Below are 19680 nucleotides of genomic sequence, written 5' to 3'. Positions count from 1 at the left end.
AGGACACAAATAACCGCCCAGAGATGTCGGGGAACATAGGGTCTGATGAAAGGGAGGAACTGAAAGATATCAGTATTTGTAGGGAAATGGTGTTAGGAAAATTGATGGGACTGAAGGCCGATAAATCCCCAGGGCCTGATGGTCTACATCCCAGGGTACTTAAGGAAGTGGCTCTAGAGATAGTAGATGCATTGCTGGTCACCTTCCAGAACTCGATAGACTCTGGAACGGTACCCATGGATTGAAGGGTAGCTAATGTTACCCCACTATTCAAAAAAGGTGGTAGAGAAAAAGCAGGGAATTATAGACCGGTAAGCCTGACATCGGTAGTGGGGAAAATGCTGGAGTCTATTATAAAAGATGTAATAGCAGAGCACTTGGAAAACAATGACAGGATCGGACAAAGTCAACATGGATTTACAAAAGGTAAATCATGCTTGACTAATCTACTGGAATTTTTTGAGGATGTAACTGGTAAAATAGATAAAGGAGAACCAGTGGATGTGGTGTATTTGGACTTTCAGAAGGCTTTCGATAAGGTCCCACATAAGAGATTAGCGTGCAAAATTAAGGCACATGGGATTGGGGGCAAGGTATTGACTTGGATAGAGAACTGGTTGGCGGACAGAAAGCAAAGAGTTGGAATAAACGGGTCGTTTTCCGAGTGGCAGGCAGTGACTAGTGGGGTACCGCAAGGATCGGTCCTAGGACCCCAGCTGTTCACAATATATATTAATGATCTGGACGAGGGAATTGGATGTAATATCTCCAAATTTGCAGACGACACAAAGCTGGGTGGGAGGGTAAGCTGTGAGGAGGATGTCGTGAAACTCCAGTATGATTTGGACAGGTTGGGTGATTGGGCAGAAACATGGCAAATGCACTATAATGTGGATAAATGTGAGGTTATCCACTTTGGTGGCAAAAACAGGAAGGCAGATTATTATTTGAATGGCAATAGATTGGGAGAAGGAGAAGTGCAAAGAAACCTGGGTGGTGTTGTGCACCAGTCGCTGAAGGTAAGCATGCAGGTGCAGCAGGCGGTTAAGAAGGCAAATGGTATGTTGGCCTTCGTAGCAAGAGGGTTCGAGTACAGGAACAAGGATGTCTTGCTACAGTTGTACAGGGCCTTGGTGAGACCGCACCTTGAATATTGTGTGCAGTTTTGGTCACCTTACCTGAGGAAGGACGTTCTTGCCATGGAGGGAGTGCAACGAAGATTCACCAGGCTGATACCTGGGATGGCAGGAATGACGTATGAGGAGAGATTTGTGTAGATTGGGCTTATACTCACTGGAGTTTAGAAGATTGAGAGGGGATCTCATCGAAACCTATAAAATTCTGTCAGGCCTGGACAGACTAGATGCAGGAAGAATGTTTCGGATGGCCGGGGAGTCCAGAACCAGGGGTCATAGTCTAAGGATAAGGGGTAAGCCATTTAGGACTGAAATGAGGAGGAACTTCTTCACCCAGAGAGTGGTGAACCTGTGGAATTCTCTGCCACAGAGGGCGGTGGAGGCCAGTTCATTAAATATATTCAAGAAAGAGTTGGATATATTTCTTGAGGCTAAAGGGATCAAGGGATATGGGGAGAAGGCAGGGACCGGGTACTGAATTTGGATGATCAGCCATGATCTCATTGAATGGCGGAGCAGGCTCGAAGGGCCGAATGGCCTACTCCTGCTCCTATCTTCTATGTTTCTATGTATATAAAAAGGAAGAGAGTAGCTAAAGTAAACGTTGGTCCCTTAAAGGATGAGACTGGGAAATTAATAATGGGGAACGGGGAAATGGCAAAGACTCTGAACAAATATTTTGTATATGTCTTCACGGTGGAAGACACTAACAACATCCCAATAATGGATAATCAAGGGGCCACAGGGAGGGGGAAACTAAAGGCAATCACTATCACTAAGGAAAAAGTACTAGGTAAAATAATGGGACTTAAAGACAACAAGTTCCCTGGACTAGATGGCCTGCATCCCAGGGTCTTAAAAGAAGTGGCTGCAGAGATACATTGGTTGCAATATACCAAAATTCCCTGGACTCTGGAGAGGTCCCAGCGGATTGGAAAACCGCAAATGTAACACCCCTATTTAAGAAAGGGGGGGGAAGACAGAAAGCAGGAAACTATAGACCAGTTAGCCTAACATCTGTCATTGGGAAAATGCTGGAGTCCTTCATTAAGGAAGCAGTAGCAGGGCATTTGGAAAATCATAATGTAGTCCAGCAGAGTCAGCATGGTTTTATGAAAAGGAAATCATGTTTAACAAATCTGCTGGAGTTCTTTGAGGATGTAACGAGCAGGGTGGACAAAGGTGAGCCAGTGGATGTGGTGTATTTGGATTTCCAGAAGGCATTCGATAAGGTGCCACATAAAAGGTTACTGCATAAGATAAGAGCTCACGGAGTAATAATAATAATAATCAACTTTATTGTCATTGTTAGTGCACAAGTGCAGTACAACGAAATGTAGGCTTGCAGCTCCCGAGAGTGTACATTTTGATTAAGACATTTAACATTCAACATTCATTTGGCTTGTAATACATAAACATAAACATAATAAAGTTCATTGGCAGATGTGCAGGCTTTAGAGTTTATTTGTGGAGTTCAGTAGGATGACAGCCCTGGGAAAGAAGCTGTTCCTAAATCTGGTCGTTCGGGTGCGAATGCATCTGTAGCGTCTCCCAGATGGCAGGAGGGCAAACAAACTGTGGCTGGGGTGGGTAGGGTTGGCTAACTAACAGAAAGCAGAGAGTCGGGATCAATGGGTCATTTTCTGGTTGGCAAACGGTAACTAGTGGGGTGCTACAGGGATCGGTGCTGGGGCCTCAACTATTTACAATCTACATTAATGACTTGGATGAAGGGACCGAGTGTAATGTAGCCAAGTTTGCGGATGATACATAGATGGGTGGGAAAGCAAGTTGTGCAGAGGACTCAAAGAATCTGCAAATGGATATAGACAGGCTAAGTGAGTGGGCAAACATTTGGCAGATGGAGTATAATGTGGGAAAGTGTGAGGTTATCCACTTTGGCAGGAAAAATAAAAAAGCCAATTATTATTTAAATGGAGAGAGATTACAAAATGCTAAGTTCAGAGGGACCTGGGGATCCTTGTGCATGAAGCACAAAAAGTTAGCATGCAGGTACAGCAAGTAATCAAAAAGGCAAATGGAATGTTGGCCTTTATTGCAAGGGGAGTTGGAGTATAAAAGCAGGGAAGTTCTCTACAACTGTACAGGGTATTGGTGAGACCACACCTTGAGTACTGTGTACAGTTTTGGTCTTATTTAAGGAAGGATATACTTGCATTTGAGGCAGTTCAGAGACGATTCACTAGGTTAATTCCAGAGATGAGGGGGTTGACTTATGAAGAAAAGTTGAGCAGGTTGGGCCTATACTCATTGGAGTTTAAAAGAATGAGAGGTGATCTTATTGAAACATATAAAATACTGAGGGGGCTCGACAAGGTAGATGCAGAGAGGGTGTTTCCCCTGTGGGGAAATCTAGAACTCGGGGGCATAGATTCAGAATAGAGGGTCACCCTTTTAGAACTGAGATGAGGAGGAATTTCTTCTCCGAGAGTCATAAATCTGTGGAATTCTCTGCCTCAGAGAGCCGTGGAGGCTGGGTCATTAAATACATTGAAGGTGAAGATAGACAGATTTTTGCAAGATAAGGGAGTGAAGGGTTATGGGGAATGGGCAGGGAAGTGGCTTTGAGCCCAAGATCAGCCATGATCTTATTGAATGGAGGAGCAGGCTCGAGGGGCCAAGTGGCCTATTCCTGCTCCTATTTCTTATGTTCTTATCCACTCAGCACTTCTGGCTGAAGATGGTATGCAACATTATTATTTAATGAAGTAAATGTCTCAGTGCTTTACTTAGGGAGGGAGAAAAAATACATAAAAGAAATAAAGGAACAGACACTGAGCCATGGTGCAAGAGATATGAATGAAAGAAAGGTTGCTCGAAAGGAAGGATTTTGAGAAGTTTTTTGAAAAGGTGGACAGAGAAGTGAAGAGGCGCAGGGGTTTAAGGTAGGAATTTCAGAGAGTAGTGCCAAGGTGGCTAAAGGCAATGCCATCAATGGTGGAATGAAGGGAGGATGGTGCACAGAAGGCCAGAGAAAGAGGACTGAAGGGTTCAAGAGATGATGCAAGGATGGAGGAGGTTTCAGAGGTAGTGTGGTGCAAAGCCATGGGAGAATTTGTAGACACAAATTTTAAAGCCCATTATGTGAATACCATTGATAGTTGCTTTAATGCATCTCCTTCCAGCTACACAAGAACAAAATTATTTAGTTTACACCCAGTAATGCATGTTCTTCATTACCTGTGTAGGGGTTGGAGCTTTGGGTTGAGTTGGGAGACCAGAGGAGCTGCTACAATTGTCCAGTCAGTGAATGAGGTGTGCAAGTAATGCTCAAGATGTTCACTTGACATTGTCAAGGGATGTGCATGGCACCAAAACATATGCTGACAGAGCAGGCAGTGATTTGAATCTTTGAACTGTTGAGTGGCAATGGTTGACCTAGACACGAGTTGTAACTGAAATCTGGATTTGCTGTGGAGTCACGGTCCCATCCTTTCTTTCCTCCCTTCTCCCCCATTTCCCTTCCCATTGCCAGGAATCATTTGAGGCTCCTCTGGAAATTTGCTCTACTTTACCTTATGGTTATGGTGCTTTTAGTGGTGACGTTTTTGAGAATGTTTGTGAGTACAAGCCTTGACTCTTTCAAAAAATAAATGGGTTAGCAACAGTCTGAAACCTCTCATCTGGATGTATTTTAAATAAAGTTTCTGGCTTGGAGTACAGTATTTAGTGCTGCTGCATTGCTAGAACAAAATCAAGGGTGTAAAATGGAATTGTTTCTTCATTTAATTTCTGATTTTGTTGTACCAGTCAGCTTCATATACAAGTGTAAAAGGTCAGAAACAGCACTGTTATGCAACTACATTTTTTAAATGTTTCTATGTTCTGACAGAGATAGCAAGAGTTACAGCATGTGGGCATCCTCAGAAACGTGGCCAGATAATGTATATATGGTATAAAAGAACTCCAAGGGCTTGCTGGATCTTGACCAGCATGTATATTGCTCTTTTCTGCACAGCTTAATATCTCAGTTATGAGCAGCAGGTACCTTGGATGGTATTTACTTGCTAAGTTGATTTTTCTATTTCTAGATGGTACAGCTGCATGTTGGGAAAGAAATGCAGCTTGACTCCATTGAAAGAAGAACTTCGACAACAAGGGGTAAGAATTGAGATCTGTGTGGGGAAGGGAAGGAAGACAAGATGTGGGCTGCACTTCCAAAGAGAATTCTACCTGCAATTCTGCCTAGCAATTGAAATTATTTTTTATATGTATCTGACACATTGGAGAATTTGGCAGACCTGGAATGCAAATTCTAACATTAAGATGAATTTGTTGGCTTGTCATTAATGGTTTATCTTGTTGTGAGTTCCTAAAACACTTTGCTTAAGTTGACAAAGTGTCGCATGGCTATGTTGTACTTCTTATGAGCAAGATGGAGTGCACCATTCTCTGGTAGTGTCCATTGAGATCTGATTAATAGGACACTGATTAGTGCGTATGATTTCCTCACATGGCCTAACAGAGAGGTGGAGTTCACCATCAGAAGGAAGCACAGACTGAAAGCAAGCCACTTTCCAAAATGGCAAGTCAATTGGCACCACTCTAGTGCACCTTCTGTCAGCTAGTAGCAGAGACCAGGGTAAAGGTCACGTACCTCACTTCTCAATTGGATTCGTGATTGACATTGGATAATTCTCTTTTTTAAAAAGGGAGAAATTTAAAAATAATAAAGTTGAGTGACCTGGTTTTAGCGGATATGTATCATTTATGAGCCATTCTGCATAACAAATGTAAACAACAAATACCCATCCCAGGATGTAATTGTGAATAATTTAAATTGACAAATTGAAGGCATCCTTTGGCTGATGAGCTCCTTTATACGCATGTAGCTGTAAACGTATGTTTCTTTTAAACTAAATGTTGGCTATCTTGTGCTAAATAGTGCTTCACTTTGGAATATAGTTTGCATTGTTTCACTGAATCTGTCATTGATTGACGTGACCAAAATTGGCAGCTCCAGGCTAAATGCATCAGTTAATGTGCAATCAGTCAAGCTTTTGTTTTTGTGTCTAAGCACCTGCTGTATGTCATCCAGGTCCCTAAAGTCACCCACACTGAATTCTGTCAAGGACGAACCATGAGGTGGGCTTTGGCATGGAGTTTTTATGACGATGTAATTATGCCTGTAAGTATTGCATTCAATGAGACATAATCAGTCCTCAATCCTCTATTCCAATTTAAAACACAGTGGAAGATTACAGCCGGGGTAAAATATTTCCATGATCATACCTCATTTATTATGTGGAGTTTAAATGTGTACTGTGCAGAATAGAACAGTGTATTACCATGCTCTTCTAAACCCCAACTTTACCAAGGATGCTGCATTGTAAAATTAATATGAACATATTTAAACATTAAAAAGTTAATGCAAAATAATAGACTTGTTGCCACTGAATTTCAGATCTGCCAAATGGGACCTGGTCTAGTTTTGGATTGAGGCTTTCTGTTCTGGTCGACTGAATGTGTCCTGTAGTTGTAGTTGGCGACTGAATAAAGTGCCCTTATTAAATCTATGTAGACTGTAAAATGTAGGTACTAATGGCACATTATGTATTAATTATTCAGCATCAAAATTTATATTTATTAAGGATTTCAAAAATGTTTAGTGAAATGTTGAAGAATATATCATTTCTCTTGTGGACATTTTAATTTAATCCCTAGGGGAATTTTGTTTTCATATTTTATTAAAACCGAATCCTACATTTTACCATTTTAGGAGGCTAGCAAATGGGCTGTGCAGGGCCTTCTATGTACAATGATTGTGGGCATTTATATAGCGCCTGTAATGTAGAAAAATGTCCCACTGCACTTCACAGAACTGTAAGAAATAAGCATTTATTTGCAGGAAGGGGAAGAAAACAAATTTGAATCCCAGCCTTTTCTGACACACTTAGCCAAATATCTAGAATAACAATGGGTTGATAATCTCGTCCAACTTTTCAAACACGGTAATGTTGAGCTGCTGGGTCAGAGGGAGAAATTGTACCTATACCAGTGCACCACCTACCAATGGTGTCAATATTCACAGAAGCCGCTCACTGTGCCCAACCTTTCCATTTGAGGTTCATAGCCAGATTGAGAATCAGGCATGCTTGGAGATTAAATAAAACAACCTTTTTTTCCAAAAGAGAAGAGGGTGCAGAAGAAAACCACGAAGATGATCACAGTGATGAGGCACTATTTCACAAATTGATTTGTTTGGCCCTAATACATATCTCCCAGCACTTCTGTTCAGTGCATTTAGCCCCTTGAGATCTAAACTTAACTTAATAGCATTTCAGTATAAATCATACCAAGATCCTTCCACAGCAAAATAATGAAAAATCCCAAAACATAACAAGTGGTATAAAAAATTTACGAGTGGTTTCAATCAAGTAAATATGGAAAATCTATTTTCATTGGTCAGTGAGTTGGTACCTGGATATCATAAATGGAAGGTCATTGCCAGAAGAACAAAGGGAGCGATTCGGAGAATTTTTCTCACAGCGGTTGTTTGGAGCTGGAATACTCTACCAGAAACACTGGTGGAGGAATAATCCATAATAGCTTTCAAAAGGGAAGTGAATAAATATTTGAAAACAAATTAAAAAGGGTATGAAGAAAGGCCAGGGAAATTGGACTAAGTGGGGAAACTCTTTCAGATCGATGACCCAGGTGGAAAGAGCCGAATGACCACCTCCTGTGCTGTGAAGTTCTATTATTTCATCTTTTTGAGATTGTGGCGTTCAAATCAGGGCTTTATTTCCTTACATCTCACTTTTTGATATGCTAGCCCCTCCTTATACCACAATGTTTGCTGTAAGATACACATTCTAATAAAGAAAACATTTGAACGCACTTTATATTATATACCACTCGTAATATATAACATACTTGAATTTTTAAATAGCAACAAGGGACATTCAATGTTCCCCCTAAGGTGTGCGGCCGCGCACCAATCGGGAGATCCTGCTCAGCAGCTGCTGCCGCTGGAAAGGATACCACACATGCGCGGCCGCACACCTTTGGGACCGTGCACCAAAAAAAAAATTAGAGCTAACATTGGGGGCTCGGTCATGGAGATGCCACTGTTCATGTTGGAAAGCAATCACTTTAGTTCAGTGTGTTCATTGTTATATGACTGAGCACAGGTCTGCAGTGATCATTATTATATCCGAGTTTCCTGTAGGTTGGATACATGGTTGCTACATAGTCCAGTACAGTGCTTGTTTAACAATTGCAGAGTATTGTGGTGGTGGTATGTTTTTGAAGTTTGCCACTAGCTATCTCTCCCTGTTCTATTTCCCATTCTCCTGCCCTCCCAGCTATTCGATGGTTTCAGGGTGGGTGGGGCGGGAGGGGGAGAGACATTTAACCGGAAATAATTCCTCCGGTGCATTCCCAATTCCACAAACTCTTTTCTCCAAAGACTCAGTAATAACTTTGATGTTTCATTTTTGTGCACGTTTAATTGTAAAAACAAAGGGTGAGTACACTTTAGTGTAAGAAATGATTAAAGGTGCCTTGGGCTGAGCTTATCATTTTTTGAAAGCTTCCATCTCTCTGTGTCCAATCAATCACATAACTTCATTATCCTCCGTGAGATTCCTCAGGCTATTGGGAAGAGACAAATAGGGATGTTAATAAAGCACTAAAGATTTTTTTTAATTAGCCTAGGACTATATAAGAATCTCTTGACATTTTGTCTCTTCCTTCTGTTCATAATATTAACTGAATTGCTTGATCAAAATCGTCCTTGTTTGTAAACTTGCTGAAGAGTAACAGTGCAAAATAGGATATTTGTATGAGTCACATAGACAGCCTTGATCTCAAAAGGCTTTAGTGAAATGAGTGATTGGTCTGGTTTTGTAAGAGTTTTAAAGATTGGTTCATTATCAAGTAATGCAGATGTACACTTAACCTAAAAAATGAATTTCTTGTTTAAAAGAAAAAATATTGCATACAGACCCCATCACTGCCATGAGACCTGGCATCTGTCCCAGGGAGGAATTCAGTATTCTAAATAGCTGTCGTTGTTTACAGTAACATTTAGTTTTGCTGGCTTTTTATATTTCTTTTTAATAAATATTTTTACAATTTTTAATAGATGAGGAGAAACAAGACTTTACTTATTGCAGTGTGGTATATAACGTGAAAGAACTGTGTGCTGTCTCCTGACTAACTTATTTGTCATGGTAACAGCCATAAATAGACATCCTCCAAATCAGAAGAATAGTTTTATTACCTTGTACATTTTTTTTTTAATTTCCATTTTCACTTTTCTCCTCTTCCCGTCTGAAAGCACGACACCCAAAACTATGATATGGTTCCACAGGTGACGGTTACCCTCCAGTTACCTGCCCAAGTGCCTATTCCTGCTGTGCGATCCTAGGCACTGATTGTCAGAAGGCCATTCTCCTATGTTAGATGGGATAGGAGCATCACAGCCACGTCCAATTGTGTCCACGCAAGCACACTTTTCAACAGGGGTCATTGGATACCCTTGTCTGGGGAGGCTGACACTATTTATAAAGTCCCTATGACACCTCAGCTTCAATCGGCAATCTCAAGGCAGATTGAGGTTTGAACCTGGGACCTTTCTGGTCTGTATGGTGCAGTATAATTTAGCAACTGAGCCATGGAGTGAAGTTGTCAATTTAATTTTATTATTCTGTGTTAATCCCCCTCCCCCCACGCACACACAAAACCTGCCTACAAACAGCACTTTGATGTCCTTTCAAACCTGGCTGCTACAAAGCAGAAGTGATGCCATACAAATTTCCAACCACAAACCTACCCGTTGTACTATGAAGTGATGAACAATTTCACAGATGTTTGCTGACAATAGGTTTGTTTTATATTACTGAAGAAATACAACAAGGATTTTTAGGTTTATCTAAGGACAGTTATAGCTTTGATAGCTATCATCCTGCTTTTTATAGTGCATTCTATACTTCGATGTAGGATAATGGGAAGCGGTGTTAAATTTCACAAACATTTTTGTCATTGTGCTATTTTTTCTTCCTCGATTATGCTGGAATATTAAGGTTCACAGCAGTATTTGTGCTGCTTGGCAAGTACTGTTTTTCAGCAGCCTTCCTCAGTTACAGAGAGGAGCCTCCTGGGGTACTTCTGCCTGTTACTGTGTTCCCCTTGGGCACAGTATGGGATTCCCAGGCTTGTTAGTGTTTGTGTTGCGCAGTCTGGAGCAGCAGTGGCACACCAGCTGATACACATTAGCTGCTTTGCAAATTAATGAGGTTTTCTTTTGGTACTCTTTTTCCACTTCTGTATATTTAAAGGTAAAGATTATGTATGTTTGTCATTGCTAAGACCTTGTCACCATAGATTCTCTTTTAATAGGGCAATTTGGACATGTAATGTTTGGAAATTAGGGACTCCACCTGCTGTCTGGGGACATAAGTCCTTGTTAGTTTGGACCCTGATTGATATCTAAGCATGACACCAGGTTTAAAGTGAATTAGGTGGTTGCTAAAATGACCTTGACATAGCAACATCTACCAGTCATATCTATAGGAAAAAACCTCAGCTGCAATGACTTATTTTTCTTGGATCAGGATAGGAGATGTTGAGTTTTTTGTAAAGCAGTGTATTAAAGCACAGTTGACCAAATGGGTCAAGTGGTTCTGAAGGTCATTGATATTTTGATACTCGGAGCAAGCATTTAGCAGAATGTAAGGGAGAGAAAGAGCAACACTAATTATTTTCCAATATGATCGAGAGCACCCAGTGAGTTTGCTCTCAAAGTAGAAGACTGAAAAATGAGGCAATTGTTGATTTAATTAAAAACTAATTTAAAAAAAATGCTTTTGAGTATTTAACTTTTTTAAAATGAGTGTAGCAGCTGTTCCATTCACTGGACATCGAGTTTTGAGCACAATTACATTTTTGTCATTAATAAACACATCAAAACAGAGAAGAAGCTGACATTTGTCAGTCTGGGTAGCAGCATGTTGTTAATAATGCATTCCCTAGCCTTCCATTAGATGCACTTAACCTGCTACCAGAGTGCTGGTGCTTTCTGATTCGCAGTAACCCAGCAACAGTTCCATGCAGTGTAGCAGTTGATGTGCACAGCGATTAGCAATCTTCTCAGGGGGATTTTTTTTTCTCTTTGACACACTCACCTCCTGAAGACCCAGAATCGGGATAGGCTGCCAAGAAAAAGGAAAGAATAGGAGCAAGTTAGGCAGAAAAATTGGCCTACTTTTCCTCCCCTTCATGTGGCCAGTAGCTGAATTTTCCTGACAATTTTTATCTTTCAACAAAGCCTAAACACAAAAGAAGATACATTAGTAATGAAGGAACAGCAGAAGCCTGGCAGTTGATTAATTTTTTGTTTTGGAAAACCTCTGTTTTTCTCCCAGTCTGCCTGGGCCTTACACCAACCGCAGGCAAACAGCCTTCACCCAAACCACCGGCAAGGCATCAGGCCAGATGTTTGGCTGTTCAGGTTAACGTTAAAGAAAGGCGCTATTTGAAGAAGCGCAGGGAGTTCCGTGTTCTGGCCAGCACTCTTGCGTGAACTAAAACCACCCAAAACATCCTCCAATTAGCCAGTCAATCACCTCTGTGCTGTTTGTGAGGCATTGCAGGTACAGAACGGCGCACTTGGTTTTTCTACTTAATAGTCCTTATAATCCAATGGTGAGGCCGGGCGGGCGGCTTGTAAACACCGCTTCGCCGTGAGTGGGAGGCGGCGCAGGAGAGGGTTTGGCCACGGTAAAACTGGCAACTGGTCCTGCGCGACCTTTCGTGCTCTTAGACGCTGCACCGCCGGTGATGCTGGGCCTTGACCTTAGGATGTCCCTGATGGGGGAGCTGCCAGGCACTAGAGCTGCGATCCACAGCCTGGAGAGCCCAGGGCCGGGCAGCTGGTTGAGGTCCAGCCCGGGGACGGTGTGCGTCTGTTCCACTGCCGCCCTGAGGCCTGTGGTTTTATGACATTGAGGCCCAGCAGCAGAGAGGAGAGGATGAATTTGTCTTTATACAGCCCCTCTGGTGCTCAAGGTCACCCGAGCAGAATCCAGAACAGGAATAAACGGGCCATTTTCAGGTTTGGCAGGCTGTATCTAGTGGGGTACAGCAAGGATCAGTGCTTGGGCCTCAGCTATTCACAATCTCCATCAATGATTTGGATGTAATATATCCAAGTTTGCTGATGATACAAAGCTGGGTGGGAATGTAAGTTGTGAGGAGGATGCAAGGAGATATAGACAGGCTAAGTGAGCGGGCAAGAACATGGCAAATGGAATACAATGTGGAGAAATGTGAAGTTATCCACTTAGGTAGGAAAAATAGAAAAGCAGTGTATTTTTTAAATGGTGAGAGATTGGGAAATGTTGGTGTTCAGAGGGACCTGGGTGTCCTTGTACACAAATCACTGGAAGTTAACATGCAGGTACAGCAAGCAATTAGGAAAGCAAATGGTATGTTGGCCTTTATTACAAGAGGATTTGAGTATAAGAGTAAAGACGTCTTACTGCAATTATATAGGGCCCTGGTGAGACCACACCTGGAGTATTGTGTACAGTTTTGGTCTCCTTACCTAAGGAAGGATATATATTTGTCATAGAGGGAGAGCAACGAAGGTTCACCAGACTGGTTCCTGGGATGGGGGGATTGTCCTATGAGGAGAGATTGAGTAGACTAGGCCTATATTCTCTAGAGTTTAGTTGAATGAGAGGTGATCTCATTGAAACATACAACATTCTTTCAGGGCTTGACAGGGTAGATGTAGGGAGGATGTTTCCCCTGGCTGGGGAGTCTAGAACCAGGGATCACAGTCTCAGAATAAGGGGTCGGCCATTCAGGACTGAGATGAGGAGAAATTTCTTCACTCAGAGGGTGGTGAATCTTTGGAATTCTCTACCCCAGAAGGCTGTGGAGGCTCAGTTGTTGAGTACATTCAAGACAGAGATCGATAGATTTTTGAATATTAAGGGAATCAAGGGATATGGGGATAGTGCAGGAAAGTAGAGTTGAGGTAGAAGATCAGCCATGATCTTACTGAATGGCGGAGCAGGCTCGAAGGGCCAAATGGCCGACTCCTGCTCCTATTTCTTATGTAATTAATTGTGTGAAAAAAGTAATTAATTGAGTGAAGCACTTGAGATACTTTGACAATGTGATAAGGTGCTATATATATGTAAATATTTGTTTCCATTTTCTCTGGGAATGTAGGAGAATAACTGAGGAATAAGTCTCCCTTGGAGTTTTTTTTTGAAGAAGCATCTGGCCTGCACGCGGCAGCTTTCAACAGCGACACGGCCAAAATCAGGATCTTGATGGCATGGAGATTGAACTTGTGCCCTATAATTGCATACCACCCACATCATTAAACAATTGATTATAGAAAAATAGAAACTACAGCATAGAATGAGGCTATTCAGACCGTCATGCCACTACTGATGCTACCTTTTCAACTGGAGCCACCTACTCATAGAATCATACAGTCCAGAAGGAGGCCGTTCAGCCCAGCGTGCCTGCACCAGCTCTTTGAAAGAGCTATTCAGTTAGTCCCACTCCCATGCTCTTTCCCCAAAGCCCTGCAAGGTGAAAATATTCAGCTGGAGGAGGGCATCATTTCAGTGAGTTGAAGAGGGATCTGGCCCAGGTGGATTGGAATCAAAGATTGGCAAGTAAAATGGTAAATGAGTAATGGAAGGCCTTCAAAGAGGAGATAGTTTGGGTACAGACTAGACACATTCCCTGGAGGGGGAAAGGAAGGACATCCAAAGCTAGAGCTCCCTGGATGACTAAAGATATAGAGATTAAAATGAAACAGAAAAAGGAAGCTTATGATAAATGTCAGTTTCATAATTCAGTAAAAAAACCAAGCTGAATACAAAAAGTACAGAGGAGAATTGAAAAAGGAAATAACGGGCAGAGAGAGTGTATGAGAATAGATTAACGAGTAACATAAGAGGGAACCCAAAAGTCTTTTCTAAACATATAAATAGTAAAAGGTTAGTCAAAGGAAGGTTGGGGCCAATTCGGGATCAAAAAGGAGATCTTATGGAGGCAGTGGGCATGGCTGAGGTACTAAATGAGGACTTTGCATCTGACTTCATTAAAGAAGAGGATGCTGCCAATGTCACAGTAAAGGAGGAAGCAGTAGAGAAATTGGATAGGATAAAAATAGATAGAGGAGGTACTTTAAAAGGTTGGCAGCACTCAAAGTAGAAAAGTCCCCCAGTCCAAATGGGATGCATCCTAGGTTGCTGAGGGAAGTAAAGGTGAAAATTGTGGCGGCTCTGGCCACAATCTTCCACTCCCCCTCAGATGAGGGAGTGGTGCCAGAGGACTGGAGGATTGCAAATGTCACATCCCTGTTCAAAAAAGGGGAGGGGGTTAAACCCGGCAGTAACAGGTCAATCAGCCTAACGTCTGCGTTGGGGAAACTTTGAGACATTAGTCCAGGACAAAATTAATTGGCACTTGGAAAATTATGGGTTAATAAATGAAATCCAGCACAGATTTGAGAAACGCAAATTGTGTTTGCCTAACTTGATCGAGTTCTTTGATGAAGTAGCAGAGAGGAGTTGATGTTGAGTATATGGACTTTCAAAAGGCGTTTGATAAAGTACCACATAATAGACTTGTTAGCAAAATTGAAGCCCATGGGATTAAAGGGGCAGTGGCAGCATGGATACAAAATTGGCTAAGAGACAGAAAGCAGAGAAGGCTAAGCTGGTGAACTGAGAGCGCTGTTCAAGATTTTGAAGGGATATGATCAGCTGTGTAGTAATTGTATCTACTGGCGAGATGGTGACAAGAAGGCATCAAATTTAAGATAAGCACAAAAAGAACTGAAGTGAAGGATAGAAAATAATTCTTTACACAGAGATAGGTTATAGTGTAGAATTTACTAACCACAAGCTGTTGAAGCAAAGTCCATAACTTTTAAAAGGGAAATAGACATTTGCTTGACAAAGCGGAATATTAAAGGGTATGGGGATCAAACAGGAGTGTGGGATTAAACTAGGTAGCTTGTGTGGAGGAAACCATCGGCACAGATTTGATGGGTTAACTGGCCTGTTTCTGTGCTGCAATATACTATGATTCTGGTGCCGCTCGTTGAATGTGCAACACACTATGTGAATGCCTGGGTTATTTTATACCTACAAATTGTCACAAGTGGTGCTCCTTCTTATCTTGTAAGTCCATAATTTTCTGTAAGTCTTTTATTCTGAAGGTTGTCTGAAGATATTGCTGATTGTGTCGCATCTTAAGAATGCATAGAGCAGCAGATGTGGCGAATGTTCCCTGTTGTATTGTCATACAGCTGGAAGGAGCAGCTATACCAAAGATATTTTTGCTGCTGAGAGATTGCATAATTCAAATACATTCTAATGTATTCTATTACTGGCCTCTCACTGTAATCAACAAACCACACCCAGTGTAACATGTATTGCTTTATACCTTATTCGCTAATGGAGAACCTGTATTTTTGAAAAGGGGACTTTGACATGCTTATGGCTGTTGTGTGTTTTTCCAATGCCTCTCAGACACTGCCTCCATAAGATTGCACTGAAAATAGTGAAAGAACCTCACTGGTAGAATGTTGGTTTTAATCTTTTCTGGTGCACTTATAGTATATCAGGAAGCAGCTCTGTACTTTGCTCAGGTCCCAGGTGCTGAAGAAACCTGCTTTGTTTATATTGAGTAAATTCCATAGCACCCGAACAGCATTGTAAACAAGTGCAGTAATTTTGAGAGGATATGGACTCTATTCAATATGTCCTGAAAATTCAAACATAGACCTGGAATTAATCCAATTGAACAGTAACTGGAACAGAATTGGAGCAAATCCTATCCAATGACAAGTGGGAGAAAGACCTGGAGTAAACCATACCTGATGATAATAGTGAACACGCCTGCCGCCAGTGCCCCCCCCCCTCCCAACAAACTCCAGCATGGACAACCTTTGGCTTTCTTCCTACATGCGGCCCTTTGGTGTATCTCGCTGAGGTGGCAACGGAAAGATTCCTCTCCCCAACCCCGCAATCAATGGATTGAGGCATTATCGAAGATAACCTATCCTCATTCTTGACCTACTACCAGTGATTGGTCAGCATGATGACAACAATCCCAGTAGCTCATCATACATCTGTCACTGCTCAAAACCAAAACTAGGCACTGATGTAGTGGGTAAGCAAGGCAGTGCACATTAGCACCACTGTCACTCCTGGGACTAGTTCCCAGTCATTTACAGCCCATGTTACTGGCTACCATAATAATGTGTATATATATAATACTTTGTACATTGACCTACATTACATTCATAATATCCAATGTGTTCTTACCAAACAGTTGTAATTTTTTTTTTTAAGCTGAGCTTTGCACTAGATTCGACACAGGTCTTTCACCTCTGGGACCTGAATTCAAATCCAGTCCTGACTGCTGGCTGTAACGGCCCTATGTGAATGAGCTTTTGGGACTGTTAACCTATTTCCTTGTGTGCATGAGCCCACAGCAAATAGTACCTACGTTGGCAATCACAGAGAGGTTCAAGGTTGGTTGGTATGGGAAGTTGTAAAATATCACATTGATGCAGTCGGGAGTTTCTTTTGAGGCTGTGTCACAGTGTTGGACAAACTTTACTCTGTCCCTAACTGTGTTACACCTGACCTAGACGTGCCTGAAGTGGGAAGTGTTCCACCCTCCTGCACTAATATCCCTCACCTTGAGCACAAAATTCATAAAAAGGAAACAAAATATATGTTTTTAAATGCAGGCCTTGCACATGCACAGTTGTTTTACGTCCTAATTCACAACTGTACCCACTGTACATTCCCCTATAGCTTGGGAGGGTCCTCGTGACTTGGGAAGGTCCCCATGAATGCAAAAATAGCCTAGTAAATACAATGCACTTTGCTGGCTTCTGCAGGTGAGATGAACCACTCAGCCCTCCAACCACCAGAAAATCCTTCTGCGTATGTTTACATCACTCATGGAAAGTGCCTTTTTTTGGTGGTACGCATAGTCTCTGGAGATGGCAACATCGCTTTGTTTACTGAGCTTCCACTGACGTCACGACAACCATCAGCAGTTGCAAAATAAATAAGTTATAAACGAAAATATGGCAAAGACTTCCTGAAAGAGGATAGTTAAAGAAATGTATGAAAAACAATCAATCTAACTTGAACCTTAGTGACAACAATATCTGGGCAGCAATATTGTCTTATGCCTTTCTTCCTCAGTGGAAAGTTAACATGTCACAAACATGCCAGTCTCCGCTTTAAACATTAATTTAAGTAGAATATTTTATAGAAAAATATCCCTGAATAGGATGGTATTAGTTACTCTATTGTATTCAAATTCACATTCTTTTTACCTTCAATTTAGAAGGAAAAGTTACATTTATTTCTTGTAAATGTTATGCTAAGAGTTCACCGATTGCACTCACTGGCCAATTTGTACATACAGCCGAGATGTCTTTAAGAAATGGTAGAAGGCAGGATTCAGGTTACATTGTTGAATGTCCAACTTTAACACTGACTTGACTTGTCCTTGATGACTTGGTCCTGTTGCTGTATTTCCATTGATTGATAACCGTTAGTGAAGTTAACATCGATTAATTTTCACAATTAACTTTTTTTAAATGCTGTCTGTAATTTGAATAAAAGGCACAGTTGTTAACTGCCACTGATTTTTGAAAGAATAGATCTTTTGTTTTGTCCTTCTCAAATGTCAAGAATGAAGATGTGAGAATGAGGCCCTCTGGTGGTTAGAGCTGTAACTTGGAGCTTTTTTGTGACTTAAACATTTCTTGGAATTAGTGGCATCCTTCTACAATGAAAAGAAAATTTCAGTCAGGTGCCAGTAGTTAATTGTCTTGTGGCAATTTTCAGACAGTGGAACCTACAGCACTTTAAAGTAATTTTGCTTCTACTTTTATAAATTTCAGAAATCAATAAAATGCCAAAATCTGCCAGCCTCAACTACAATCTATTTGGGTTTTTTTCTGATTCTGTCAGTGGGAGCTGGCTCTGAAAGGATTTTAGGCAGAGACAATCATATTAAATACTGTATTTGGTTATCAATAACTCAAACACAGATTGCTGAAGGATATAAACTCGTTTCACACTTGACCTACCAGTAAGGCCTGATAGAAAGACAGGAAACAGCCTCGGAGAAACACTGATGAATGAAACAGAGGGAGATCAACAAGGCTGGGGACAGAAAAGAAAGTGGTAAAAAGAAAATACAGCAACAAACCAATTGAAGGATTAACAGAAATCAGAAAGGCTACAGCAATTTGCAGAAGTATTTTAGTAACCAAAGTTGTGAATCTGGCTACTGTGAGTCACCTGCTTTAACTGGAATCCCATGCTATAATAAAATGCAATCTGACGTCTCATGGGACCAGAAATTTCCATGGAGCCGATCTCTGGTATCACTGTCAGGGAAAGAAAACTTTTAACACTGCTTAAAGGAAGAATATCAAAGCTAATCATTCACAATTGTCCTTTCTGATTTGGTGCACTGAATATTTACTCAGAGGCAAATCATATATTCAATAGTTGAATTATATAGAGGTTTGTTCTATATGTTCTCAACACTTGTTTACAAATTTAATTAATTAGGCATGCCACTGGTGTTGTGCAGTTCTATACTAACAAACTGCATCCTACCATGGTACAGTGCAAATTCTCCCCACGTTGCAAGTTCCTTATCTGGGAGAAAAAACTTGTCTGAGAATGTAAATAATTCCATTTATGTAAGTGTGTCATGACTCCCAGAAACGTCATACAATGAATTGCTTTGAAGTAAAGTCATTGTTATTATGGATGCCAACCAGGTTCAATAAGGGTTATTTTTCCCCCCTTTTTCAGTCTCCAACAGAGAGGGCTATCAAGCCTCTGCTAGCGCTGCTCTTGAGGTAGTAGCAGGAAGCAATGTCAGTGCGATTATCTCCTTCCTGTGCAGAATTTCTGTGTTCTTCCCCCATTCAATACCTCCCACTGATAGACCAGCCAACTTAAAGAACTAGCAAAATGAGGTGAATTTGTACCCTTACATTCTGGTGCAGTGTATTAGTGCAAAACTGCATTAGTTTGGCCACACCAAAATATAATTTGAAAGATTAGAAATAAATAGTGGTTGCCAGGCTGTGCTGAATCAGCTGTTCTCAGTCAGAGCAGCTGGACTGTTCCAGTTGGCTTCCGCACACAGCCTAGAAGGAAAAATCAACCAGGGTTCCTGTTCCTGATTGCTGTTCTGTGACCCCTGCTTCTAAGTGTAGATGTCTGGGGAGGAGGACTGCATCAGATCTGGCTGTGGCACTCTGCAATTGAATAACTTGTAGTAACTCACTGCAGCTGCAAATAAAAACTATTGAGTAGTAACACTCGCTGTCTGGGATCACCCAAGAAAAATGGCACCTTAGGGAGGCTACCAGTGCTTGTGGAACCGCACCCCAAGAGTCAGGACAGGAGAGAATCTAATTGAGGAAAAGGGTTTTCATGGTTAATGTTCAGAAACATAACCCTCAGTTAAATAGATTTCTGTTGTG

At 41.4% G+C, this 19680-nt stretch overlaps 1 protein-coding gene across 6 annotated transcripts in view; it reads left to right on the top strand.

Moving 5' to 3' along the window:
- mettl16 (methyltransferase 16, N6-methyladenosine) overlaps positions 1 to 19680 on the top strand; it is a 153145-nt gene that overhangs the window by 126380 nt on the left and 7085 nt on the right. For 5 of the 6 annotated variants that reach the window (XM_085964845.1, XM_085964846.1, XM_085964849.1 and 2 more), the window contains exons 7-8: positions 5189 to 5258; positions 6196 to 6285. In XM_085964845.1, coding sequence (XP_085820971.1) covers positions 5189 to 5258; positions 6196 to 6285 — 160 coding nt within the window. The remainder of the gene's footprint in view (positions 1 to 5188; positions 5259 to 6195; positions 6286 to 19680) is intronic. The other variant, XM_085964847.1, reaches the window with a different exon arrangement.

The sequence above is a fragment of the Somniosus microcephalus genome, chromosome 22 (assembly GCF_052327205.1).
Source record: "Somniosus microcephalus isolate GS21.2 chromosome 22, FLI_Smic_1.0, whole genome shotgun sequence".
Taxonomy (NCBI): domain Eukaryota; kingdom Metazoa; phylum Chordata; class Chondrichthyes; order Squaliformes; family Somniosidae; genus Somniosus; species Somniosus microcephalus.
The sequence above is the reverse complement of the archived record's forward strand: the minus strand, read 5'-3'. Positions and strand labels throughout refer to the sequence as shown.